This window comes from Petaurus breviceps, unplaced genomic scaffold (assembly GCF_028583685.1).
Source record: "Petaurus breviceps papuanus isolate PSGF00001 unplaced genomic scaffold, PetGlider_PUasm1.0 567, whole genome shotgun sequence".
NCBI lineage: Eukaryota > Metazoa > Chordata > Mammalia > Diprotodontia > Petauridae > Petaurus > Petaurus breviceps.
Window position 1 is genome coordinate 5,269,208 of NW_027186383.1, and position 12,524 is coordinate 5,281,731.

At 43.8% G+C, this 12,524-nt stretch overlaps 1 protein-coding gene and 1 long non-coding RNA gene across 3 annotated transcripts in view; one reads left to right on the forward strand and one right to left on the reverse strand.

Annotated features, from left to right (window-relative positions):
* ASB18 (ankyrin repeat and SOCS box containing 18) overlaps window positions 1–9,521 on the reverse strand; it is a 67,213-nt gene extending 57,692 nt beyond the window's left edge. For both annotated transcript variants that reach the window (XM_069103051.1, XM_069103050.1), the window contains exon 1: window positions 9,272–9,521. In XM_069103051.1, the coding sequence (XP_068959152.1) occupies window positions 9,272–9,476 (205 nt within the window). In that variant the 5' untranslated portion in view covers window positions 9,477–9,521. The remainder of the gene's footprint in view (window positions 1–9,271) is intronic.
* An 855-nt stretch (window positions 9,522–10,376) lies between these two features.
* Window positions 10,377–12,524, forward strand: part of LOC138173146 (uncharacterized) — a 3,399-nt gene continuing 1,251 nt past the window's right edge. Inside the window, exons 1-2 of the long non-coding RNA XR_011171337.1 lie at window positions 10,377–10,563; window positions 12,213–12,358. This is a non-coding gene — a long non-coding RNA (uncharacterized lncRNA). The remainder of the gene's footprint in view (window positions 10,564–12,212; window positions 12,359–12,524) is intronic.

Consider the following 12,524-nt stretch of genomic DNA (forward strand, 5'->3'; position numbering starts at 1 on the left):
CCAAGTCAGGAAAAGATGAGGGTTATTAAGGTATTATGTCTAAAACATCCTCTCTCTCTGTCTCTCTCAAGCCTCTCTTTCTGTCTCTCTCCCCCCCCCCTTTCTGCCACTCTCAAAGGAAGAAGTGATTCATCTCTTTGCCAAGGTCAACTTCTTTACTTTCCTTGATCTCATACTTTCCTGTCTTCTCTGGGAATTTGACCCCTTAATAACCCACATCTTTTCCTGACTTCAATATCTTTTCATTCACTGGCTCCCTCCCTTCTGCCTATACACATACAGACATATCTTGGAGATAGTGTGAACTTGGTTCCAGACCATCAGAATAAAGTGAGTCACAGGAATTTTTTGGTTTTCCAGTGCATATAAGTTATGTTTACACTATACCATAGAATATTAAGTGTGCGATAGTATTATGTCTAAAAAATGCATATACCTTAATTAAAAATACTTTATTGCTAAAAACAAAATGCTAACCATCATCTGAGTGTTAACTGAGTCATGATCTTTTTGCTGGTGGAGGACCTAGCCTGGATATTGTTGGATGCTCACTGGTCAGGGTGCTGATTGCTGAAGGTTGGGGTGGCAGTGACAATTTCTTAAAATAAGACGAGGAAATTTGCCACATTAATTGACTTTTCCTTTCACTGGAACACATTGCTCAAGGCCATTGTGGGGTTATTAACTGGCTTAATTTCAATATTTTTGTATCACAGGGAATAGGGAGACCTGAGGAGAAGGAGAGACATGGGGAATGGCAGGTTGATGAGCAGTCAGAAGAACACATTTATTGATTAAATACACCATCTTGCATGAGAGTGATTCACATACCCCAAAACAATGAAAATATTAACATCAGTGACCACAGTTTATAGATCACCATATGATGTAATAATGTAATAAGATGTAATAATAGGTAACAATAATAATGAAAAAGTTGGAAATATTGTGAGAATGACCAAAATGTAACACAGAGACATGATGCTGCCCCTGCTGCTGGAAGAATGGTGCCGATAGACTTGTTCCATACAGGGTTGTCACAGAGCTTCAATTTGTAAAATGCACGATGTAAGCAAAGCTCAATAAAATGAGGTCTTTGTGTACCTAGATCTTCCTTGTAATTTAAAAACCTTCCCTTGGCCCTGCCACACCTACACTATCATCCACATTCCTCTCTTCCATGGCCACACTCCTCTAAGGTCTATGTTCAGTGCCTCCACACCCTCATGTCCCACTGCCTTTATGATACCTTGCAATCTCTGCCTGACTGGGAATGTCCAGGGTTACCAAAAGTTTCCTAAGGACTCAGTTCCATGCCTGCCCTCAGTCCTTATCTGCTTTGACCTCTTTGCAGGTTGGGTTGCCTTGGATCACTTAGGTGGCTTTGAATTCCAGTTTTTCTGCTTCCTCTGGTCACTCTCGCATCTCTTGCTTCTTCTCTTACCTTTCCAATGGCTCCTTCTCCTGCTCTTTGCTAAATCATTAGCCATCACCCACCCTGTACATGTAAATATTTTCCAAGACCCTTTCCTGGGCCCTTTTCTCTTTTCCCTCCAAGTAAGCAATGACCCTATCCCTGAGTTCCTCATCTCTACCAGGAGGTGGGCAGCATATTTCATTGAGTCCTCTGGAATTTTGGTTGGTAATTGTTTCACATAGACTTTGGGTTTCAAATCTGGCCTCAGACACTCACTATGGGCAAGTCACTTAGCCCTGGTTGCCTCAGTGTCCTTATCTGTAAAATGATCTGGAGAAGGAAATGGCAAATTAGTCTAGTATCTTTGCCAAGAAAACTCCAAATGGGATCATGAAGAGTTGGACGTGACTGAAACGACTAAACAACAATATGTCTTTGGATTCCTTTAGCAGGAAGCCAGCCCTGCTCTCCCACATGAGTGGATTTTCCCCTCAACACTCCTATATGCATCTTACAGCCACACCCCATTCAGTCTCATTCCAGACTGGCTAGGTCCTTGGAGGGGTGAACTGTTACTTATTCTTCTTCCTCCAATAGGACTTAGTCTTGGCTTTACACAATGAATACATGAATGGATGGATGGACTGGAGACTTAATGGTCCTGGCCAGTAGTTGGGGTAAACAGTAAGAGCCCAAGTGTAGGAGCTGTGGAGCCTGTGACTCTCACAGGCTAAGGGTCTACTATGAGTACTTCCTGTAGTACTACCTGTGTTTCCCTGATAATAAGACACTGTCTTATTATTTTTTTTTGGAAAGAAAAACACCAGAGGGCTTATTTTCAGGGGAGGGCTTATGTTGTCCTGCCTCAGCTCTCCTCTGCGGCACTGCTCTCAATGGCGCCAGCAAGCAAATCACTGGGGAAGAACAGGATGACGCGCTCACTGCTGCAGCTCTGATTGGATGCAGCTCGGAGCGTGGCGTGTGTTTCACTGGGGGGGGGGGATGGTGCATACAGAGGGTACCGTAATGTAGCGTGTAGCGCAGGGGATCACCTTCACTACAGTAGCAATCTCAATAGAGCTTATTTTCAGGGGAGGGCTTATTTTAGAGGAATCTTACACAGTAAGGGGAGGGCTTATTTTTGGGATAGGTCTTATTATTGGGGAAGCACGGTATTATACATACTATCAGTACTTCTACTATTAGTACTTTATGGCACTAAAGCATGGTTTGATTTCATTCAAATGATTGAGTATTTCTTCAGCACTAGCAAGGTGGAGTGGAAAATGTGGGTTTTGAAATCGGGGACCTGCGTTCAAATGATCCTGTATGACCTGTATGTAAGTCACTTCCCTGCCTTTGTCCACTCTGCCCTTATTTGTACAGTTGGGCAGGGATTGCACTCCATGGCCTCTGAGGTCCCTTCTAGATTTAGACTGATGAGCCTGTCACTTCTTCTGTCCCAGGCACTGTGCTGGGTGTTGGGGAATAAAGACAGAAAGGAAATCCCAGCTTCAAACAGGTGACAAGAGAGAACTGATGTGTGTATACAAGTGAATAAGTGCAAAGAATAATCAAAGGGATAAAGAGATTTCAAGGAGAAAGTCCAAGTGGAGGGCTCAGGGAAGCCCCTGTATGGGAGCTGGTGCCTTCAAGGTGCTCTGGAGGTAGCCAGGGATGCTGAAAGATGGAGGTGTGAGGTTGGATGTCATCCATTGGAGTCCCTCCCCCCACTCCCCTCATCAAAGTGTGTTTGCAGGTATTCTAGCTGAAAAAAAGTCCCTGAACTCTCTTAGCTTTCCAGCCAGCTCAACCCCTCCCTTCCCTTCCTCCAGCACTGATTCCATTCTCCCGAACAATAAGTCAACAAGCATTTTCAAAGTGCTTACTTTGTGTCTGCTGTAATGGGAATGCAAATTTGGAAGATCTTCCCTGCCCCTAGGCTAAAGTGCACCAGAAGCCTGGGGAGGGAGGCTTGTTTTTCAGTAGATACTTTTTGATTGGCCGGTAAGGTTGTTACATTCTCTGAGCCAGGAGAAGGCTATATAAGCCCTGATGTGTAGCTTTGTTTTGGGACTCACTTTGAGAAGTGTTCTGTGATTTGATCTTAATTCTGGGAAGCCATTGTTGAGAGTCCTCCGGCTTTAAAAAACCCAGATGTGGAAACCCAGATGTTGACAGGGTATGGATGTAATGGTTGGACAGTTTGGAAATCTGTCTACTTGATCTGTTTCTGTTTTGATAATTCTGCCTGTATGCTTTGAAGTTCAGGGTGCTGACCTTTTTCCCCTGAACAAGGTAAACGATATATGTCTGACTGATTAAAGTAAGCTTGTTAACCCATTTTGAGTTGCTTTCCTTTAACAAAGCAGATCCAAGAACCTGTATGGGCGGCAAACCCTGAGGACGCTTGGGGTGCTTGCTGCTACACCTGCCCTCAAGGAGCTTACAATTCTGCACAACTTAACAACCCTCTTTGACATTGGGCTTTAAGGCACACAATCTATTTTCCCACAATGCCCCTGTGACATTCACATTGCAGCTCTTGACTCCCTGTTCAAAGATAAGGAAACTGAGGTTCAGAAAGGAGAAGTGTGTTTTTCCTGGCTACATAATTAATGTGTCAGGATTCACACCCTACCAGGTCCAGTCGTCTTTCCACACTGCCTCTTCTGCAATGTGCCCACAAAACTCCCTAGTGGATATGGAGATTTTGACAGACTCACCATATGGGGTCTAAAGAAGGCCCTGGTTATTACTAGAGCTGCAACTAGGACAGGGTGACTTGGGCTTTGCCCCAGATGGAAAATCTGGGGGGAAACTGCTGCTGTTCTCTATGTGCCCCTTCCTTGTTAGCTTTAAACCTTATAGCGCCCCAGGGCGTGTTTCCTTTCCTCAGGAGTTATGCCTCAGCCTTCCAGCCTAGCCCAATCCTACCCAAGATGCCGCCCCATGTGCTGGGGTAGTCAGCTATTCATTATTCCACTCTCCTTGTACATTTGGGTGATGCAGCTGAGGAATCCAGGCCCGATCTCTTATCTGGATAATACTAATTACAACTCTCATTTCTACTGTACCGTTACTGTTATAAAGGGCTTTCTACCCAATAGTTCTACAAAGGAGACAGCACAATCATTATTATGCCTATTTTGCAGATCAGGAAGTGGGGGCTCTAAGCAGTCACCCAGCTCATCAAGTGCTTAGGAGAGAGCTTGGGCTTTTAAAAATGTTTATTTATTTTTAATTTCCAAAATTCATTTCTGTAAGCTTAAAATTTTCTCCCCCCTCCTTCTCCTTCTCCCTCCCCAAATGGCATGCAATGTGATATGGGTTCTACATAGACATTCCTATTAAATATTTCTATTTGCACAGTAGTCACGTTGTATAGAAGAAGTATAACAAATGGGGGAAACCATGAGAAAGAAAAACAAAAGAAAACAAAAAAGAAGAAAAGAAAATAGTCTGCTTCACTCTGCATTCAGGCTCCATAGTTCTTTCTCTGGGTGTGGCTGGCATTTTCCGTCATGTGTCCTTTGGTATTGTTTTAGGTCCTTGCCTTGCTGAGAAGGGCTAAGTCTATCAAAGTCAGTCCTTGAATACTATGGCTGTTACTGTGTACGGTGTTCTTTGGGAGAGGATTTGAATGCAGGCTTCTGATCTCCAGGTCCAGCACTTTCCTCACTATCCCCTGATGCCTCTTAGGGGGCTCATAGAGAGGAGTTCAAAGGCATCTCAGAAATAATCTACTTAAATTCCCTCATTTTACAGGTAAGGAAACTGAGGCCAAATTAAGTCATAGACTCCTGGATTAAGAGCCAGAGGGAATCATCTATTTCAATCCCCTCACTTGATAGAAAGATAGACAGACAAACAGATCACTGAAGCATTTACTACTTGCTAGGCAGTAATACAAATAAAAACAAGACAGTGGCAGCCTCAGCCCTTGAGGGGCACATCAAGGGGAGCCAGGAAAGAGGGTGGGTGGCAGGGAGTGATGTGGAGATGAGCTGGAAGTGGAGGGAATGTGGGGCTCTGGTAAGAGGAGGTGAAAGTTCACTGATGACAGCCTGGCATCTCAGGGGCAGAATTCAAGGCTTCAGTGGCCAAATGTGATAGGAACACAGATGTTGAGGTGTAATAGACCACAGAGACCCTCCAGTCCCAGCTCCTCATTTTTTCAGATGAGAAAACTGAGGTCCAGAATTCCAAGCTGGGCCTTCTGCCTCTTGAGTCAAGGGTTAATCCACTGCACCATTACTGCCGGTCTGCCCTGTCATTAGACCCGAGGAACTGTTTGTGTGTGAGTGTGAGTGTGTGTGTGTGAGTATGCATGAGTGTGAGTGTGTACGTGAGTGTGTGTGTGTGTGTGTATGTGGGTCTGGGTGTGTGCATGAGTGTGTGTGTGAGTATGTATGTGTGTATGTGTGTGTGTGTATGAGCTTCTCCTCTCTAGCTCTCCTGGCAGCAGAGGAACTTTTGAACAAAAAGCCTCCATTGTCATTTCTTTTAGGTGCATGGCTCCAATGACTCTAAACACAACTTCAGGCACCTTGTTTCCAATTTCAATCAGGAATTCAAGTGCCATCTTGACTTTCTTCTAACAGATCAGCCATGAAATCATGGAATGCTGACACCCTTAATAATGGCAATTAGTAATCAGTTGTCTCATACGGCCCCTGATTACGGGAGTATGTGGTGGGGGAGGGGAGTGTCCTAACCCAGTCTCCCTTCCTCTCTTCTGGCTCCCATTATCCCAAAAAGGAGAAATGAAGACAATGGACTATCCTCAACCTGGAAATGTAGACCCGGATGAATGTAGAAATCAGCATTTTGTGTGTAAGCAATAATTAATAATAATAATTAATGACAATCCCTTCAGGGTTTATAAAGCATTTGCCTCACAATAAACCTCACAATAAGCAGTGTTGTTATCTCCATGTTATAGGAAATTCAGGTTTAGAAAATGTGATTGTTCATGACCAAATAACTAATAGGGAGCATTCACACATTCTGATAGAATTTCTTTCTTTCCCTTTCCTTCCTCCCTCCCTCCCTTACTTCTCTCCCACTTTCCCTCCCTCTCTCTCTCCCTCTCTCTCTCTCTCCCTCCCTCTCTCCCTCTCCATTCCTCTTTCCCTCCCTCCCTCCCTCCCTCCCTTCCTTCCTTCCTTCCTTCCTTCCTTCCTTCCTTCCTTCCTTCCTTCCTTCCTTCCTTCCTTCCTTCCTTCCTTCCTTCCTTCCTTCCTTCCTTCCTTCCTTCCTTCCTTCCTTCCTTCCCTCTCTTTCACTTCCTTCTCTCCCTTCCTTCTTTCCTGTAGCTAAACAGGAATTATCTCTACAATATACTGAATATATAAATATATCCTATGTCCTTTGTCTGAAGACTTTCAAGGAATGGGGTTCACTACCTCCCCAGGCACAGTCCATTCCGCTGTTGGATAGTTCTCATGTTTAGGAAGTTTTCTTATGTTAAGCCTAAAGCGATCTCTCTGATACTTCTACAACTCTTGCCTGCTGAAGTCAAGTAGAATGAGCCTAATGCCTTTTCCAGATATTTTCCCTGAATGTCCTTGAGAAGAGCTCTTATGGTCCCCAGAGTTTTCTTTATTTCAGGTTAAAATTCTGAAGTTCCTTCAGTGACGCATTTTACACTATGATGTGAAGGCTCTTCATCTCCTGGTAATTCACCTTCCTCTCGATTAAGACTTATTGTTGTTCTACATACAAATGGAGCACCCCTCAGAACTGAACACAGCATTCCAGATTGTGTCTGAACAGGGAAAATTTAGCTTAGGGACTGACCCCTCCCTATTGAACACTATCCCTCTTTTAATGTGCTCTGTTCACTTTCTTCTTTTTTAAAGATGTGAACATTTTTATATTTGATTTTTTCAGATTACCAGTAAAAACAAATTTTAACTTTCATTTAAAAAATTTTGAATTCCAAATTCTCTCCCTTCCTCCCTTCCCTCCCTGTGATGATAAAAAATTAGATAAAGATTATACATAGTTCACATTCTTCTTTTGGTTGCTAAACCACATTGGTGACAGTATTCTGAGCTCCCAATTTACCAAAACCTCCCAATATTTTTTCACTCTAGCTACATCTCCCACCTTAAACTTAGGAAATTGATTTTTTGAGCCCAAGTGTAAGACTTAATATTTATCCCTGTCACATTTCATCTTGTTAAATTCAGCTTAATGTTCTAATCAGTCCAGCTCTTTTTGGATCTCAAACTGTTATTTGACGTGTTCACTATTCTTCTCAAATTGGCAGTGCTTAGTGATGCATTAGATTTGGGAAGCAAGAAAAGAAGAGATGATCTTGAGAATTCAATTCTGACTACTGGGAGGATGGTAGTTGGTAGAATTGACAGAGATTGAGAAACTGCAGGGGGAAAATTCATTGAGGGACAATGATGGCAAGTTAAGCTTTTGATATATTGAGTTCCTTGAGACAAAGCATTTAATATTAATTTCTGGGAGGCACTAGGGAATGTGAGCCTGGAGTTTGGAAGCGAAGATTGAGCTAGAGACACAGATTTAAAATTTGATTACAAAGAAGAAGCAGCTCAAATCATATGAAATAAGATCTCTAAGGAAAGACTATAGGGTAGAGACCTCCGGATATCACGACAGCCTTTGACCAATGATCTGTATGATTCTGGTTGGGACAGTTCTGCCCCATAGTCATTTCTAGCCAATGATATCCAGTTAATTTTCAGAAACTTGATTTTGGTTTGTCTTACGAATCCCATCAGTATAAGAAGGGTCCTGCACTATCTTTGCTAAGAAAACCCAAATGGGGTCACAGAGAATTGGATGCAACTGAATGACTGAAAAACAACTGTTCACAGCAGTTGGGGTGCGTAGTGTTGTGCCACATGTTGTACAAGGAGTTTCATTTATACCTAGTCACTGCCATTTAATAGTCTATGGTCTAGGACTGTGAAATTCTGGACTCACTCATTTTCTATTTGCAGATGCCTCTCCCTGCTTCTGAACACTTTCCAAAGTGGCCCAAGGACTCTCCAAAACAAGGATTTTCAAGGATTTTGCTGGAGTGGGTGCTCCCTCCACAGACACAGTGAGTATCCTGTGGCCAAAACGTTCCGCATCCCCTGACCACTGGGGGGCAGTGGGAGTGAATCCATATTCCAAAATGCATCAAGGGAAATAGAATCCAAGCTTTAGAGCTAGGAGAACCGCAGAGGCTATCTAATACAACCCTCTTATTTTACAGAGTAGGATACTGAAGCCTCCTTCAGTTAAGTGACTGGTCCAGGGCCACACAGACAATGACAGTCAGGATTTGAACCCAGGCCCATTGAGTGCAAATCCAACACCTTTTGTTAACCCATTTGTCCTTGCTACGGTTCTCCTGCCACCAACTTTCTGAAAACCAAGTATATTGCTGGAAAAGCATCTTCTCCATGACCAGAGTTACTCCTTTATCCAAAAACCTTAAGAAGGCATACACAATAGAGAACAGCCCAAAGAGCATTTCAAGGGTGTCACCAGGACTTTTATTTCAGTGCTTTTCTGAACACTGAACAGAAGGGACAAGACTTGTCTAACTCCCATGCCCATGCCTTTAGCAACCCAGCAAGGTATTTGTGAGAGGGCGCAAAGGAAGGTGCCACCCAGCTCAGACGTTTGTTTGGGAAGAGCTGCCTTACTTTTAAAAGACAACAAGGTATTCAAGTGACACACATTCTCCTTCCCTCAATCACCTGCCCTTCTCCTTTCTCTCCTGGACTTTGACACCCATTGGGAGCCAGATGTGATAGCCAGCCAGCCACCGACATGCTTGGCATTTCATGCTTTCAAACACATCCCATTCATTCCAGTTACCTACTAGAACCAAGGGGTGCAGAGGCGCGTCGGGCTCTTTCATCCAGTCATCATTGGCTAGTTCAATAATAGCATTCACATGCTTCACTTCAGTACACATCAAATCCAGCACTGCCTTCTCATCCCTGGCTTCCAGGGAGGACTTTAATCTCTTCACCAGATCGGAGTTGAGCGGGTAGTCAGGAAGACAGTCCGAGCTGGACATTTTTAGCAAGTTAGACTGAAGCAGAATATTCTTCTCAATTGAGTCCAAAGTAAGCAGCTGTCACACAGAGAGTATGGTGGGGGGAGGAAGGGTGTTATAAATAGGATCAACTCAGCTCTGATTACCGATTACCATAAGTAGAGGGTGAAGTGCAAGTCCAGCCTTCCCCCTGAAAAGGAGCTTTCCCAAGGTGAGAGAGGTGTGTGTGTTTGGTTTTATCAGGTCCAATAAGGATGGCCTTACCAATGTGGGTGCTTGTGGGAGGAAAGCACAAAAAGGGCAAGGAAGCACTAGGGAAATTTCCTGACTTGTGACTAAGTGACTCAGTTACTTTGAAGACTTGTACGTAAGCATGAACAAGATCCTGTTGGAAGCACTGAAATCTTTTGGGCAGTCAGGACACTGTGTTCAACTCTCTGTGTAGACAGCTTTCAATAGCTTATACAACTGACAACCATTTTATTCAACCACTCTCTGAAAAAAATCACTTTTTAAGTTTAGAGGACAATCTCTCCACCCAACCAATAATTCACCAACAAGCAATTATGATATATGAGGCATGAGCTATGGTGTGCTGTGATATCTAAGGGGGTGGACCTTGGTGTCAGGGGAACTGGGTTCAAGTCCTGCCCCTGACAGATATTGGCTAGCTGGGTGACTGTAGATAAGCCACTTAACACCTCAGGTTGCCCAAGATGAAGTTATAGGTGAATTAAAGGGAATTTCCATGCTATGAGTTTCCCACAGGCCTAGACCATTAAAAAAGGAAGAATGTTTTATTATAAATCAGAGGTTAATTCCTTCTATCTACCCATAGCTTTGGGAGAGGGAAAGGCACAATGAATAGAATTGAACACATATTCTCTGCCTCTGTTTCTGGGTCTTGCGGTTCAGTTTGAGAATGTGGCTGGGACAGATCCAAGGAATGCCTGGCTACTGTCATTACTGGCTACATAGTTCTCTGGAGATAACCCACAACTGAAAATAGTTACTGGGGTTTTCAAACATGTGAATATTATTGGACTGGGCCAAGCTGTGCTACCTTGGAGACGGGGATGAGATCAAGTCACCTCAAGTTAATAAACGTGTAAGTGCTTCCTGTGTCTTAGGGACTGGGGATATAAAACACCATTGAGAAGATGATGTCTGTGTCGTGTTTTACTGTTACCTGAGTGCTGGGTTGACAGGATCTCATTTTATTCTGATAGCAGTCTGATAAGCCAGGCAAAGCAGGGTGAGGCTCGTTCCAGTTCATTTTATGGGTTGTGGTCTCAGGAACCTTAGTCTCAGAGAGGTCTAAGGTCACATAGCCAGTAAGTGACAGAGTTCAGATTGAAAGTGTGTCTGTGGTGTTCTCTTCATTATCACCTGAGATCTCAGCTCTATGAGGCAGATGCAGCTCCTTATGTGGGTCCCACTCAGGGCTGTAATGAGCTATCCAAGGTTTCATTGTTTATTCTTTGTTTTTGAAAAGGACCAATGATATCATGGGGTGATGTCTTGACTTGCACATGAATTGGACTTAAGTAAGGCAGAGTTGCACAAAGTCCTCAGCCTCACTCTTTCTTCTAGAATCACTAAAGCATAGTGGCAAGACGAAAGTCAGGATGACTGGTGATAGCCCAGGATGCTTCAATGTCTGACCAAGCTCTCAGCATTTCACAGCACTCACTTCAACTCCCTTTGACTGTTGGAACATATTGTTCTAGTCTGCCCACTCTCCACATGCTCGGGGTAGACATTCTCTCACTCACTTATAGGTTGGCGGTCTGTTAGTTACTCTCAGCCTGGTTCAGCCCTTTGGTTCTCTACCAGGATGTGGCCACCATGCAAGCTTCTTGGAGCCACAGGTGAGAGTTGGGTGGGAGGTGGACACCAAAGCCAGGTGAGCAGCCCTGAGAAGGGCTCGGTAGTCTTCATATTAGGTGTCCAAGGTAAGAAGAGGTCCACAGCCAAGACTATCTCCCTCCTTCCCAACTGGTGCTGTTTTCCACTGTAGCTGGGCCCCAATGATACACAGATCTTTAGACCCAAGGTGTGCAAAATCTCCCTTTCCTTTGGTTTAGCTTAGTCTCATTTGGGAATTTTGAAAGGATCTTTTGAAACTATATTAAGTGAGGGGGATACACAGACACAATGAAATAGCTCTTCCCCTAAAGGAGTTTCTGTTCTATTTGGGTAATATAACATGGGGTCATTGATTTAGACTTGTACGGACTCTTAGAAGTCATCAAATACTTCTTCATCATCTCCCAGACAAGGAAACCGAGGCCCAGAGAGTTGAAGTGGCTTCATGTCATTAGATCAGAGATTCTGAGCTGGAAGGGGCCTTGGAGGCCTCTGCTTCCATCTTCTTGTTCACATATGAAGAATGTTGTTGCTTAATCATGTCCGACTCTTTATGACCCATTTGTGATTTTCTTGGCAAAGATGCTGGAATCATATGCCATTTCCTTCTTCAGTTCATTTTACAGAAGAGGAAATCGAGGCAGGCAGAAGTTAAGTGACTTGCCCAGGTTCACACAACTAGGAAGTGTCTGAGACTAGATTTGAATTCAGGTCATCCTAACTCCAGGCCTGGCCCTCTGTCTACTGGGCCACCTTGCCGCCCAATTACATGGAGGAAAGTGAAGCCTAGAGAGACATAAGGCAACACAGGGAGGAAGTAGGTGAGCCAGGATCTGAACCCAGGTCCTCTGGTTCCGAATCCAGAACTCCTTCTCCTGTGTCTCTTAGGAAATAAATGCAAAATTATGTGAAGTAATTTCAAGAAGGAGGTGACAGTAACAACTGAGTCAGAGCAAGGGACCAAGAAAGCCTTCATGGTTAAGGTGGCAGCTGAGTTATGCTTTAGAGGAAGCTAAGGATTCTCTCAGACAGAGGTGTGTGTGTGCTTGTATGTGCATGTGCATGTGTGTGTTTGTGTATGCATGCATGTGTGTAGTGTGTGCATGTGTGTTTGTGTGTGCATGTGTTTGTATATGTGTGTTTGTGTGTGAATGCATGTGTATTTGTGTCTGTTGAGTATGTGCGTATGTGCATGTGTGA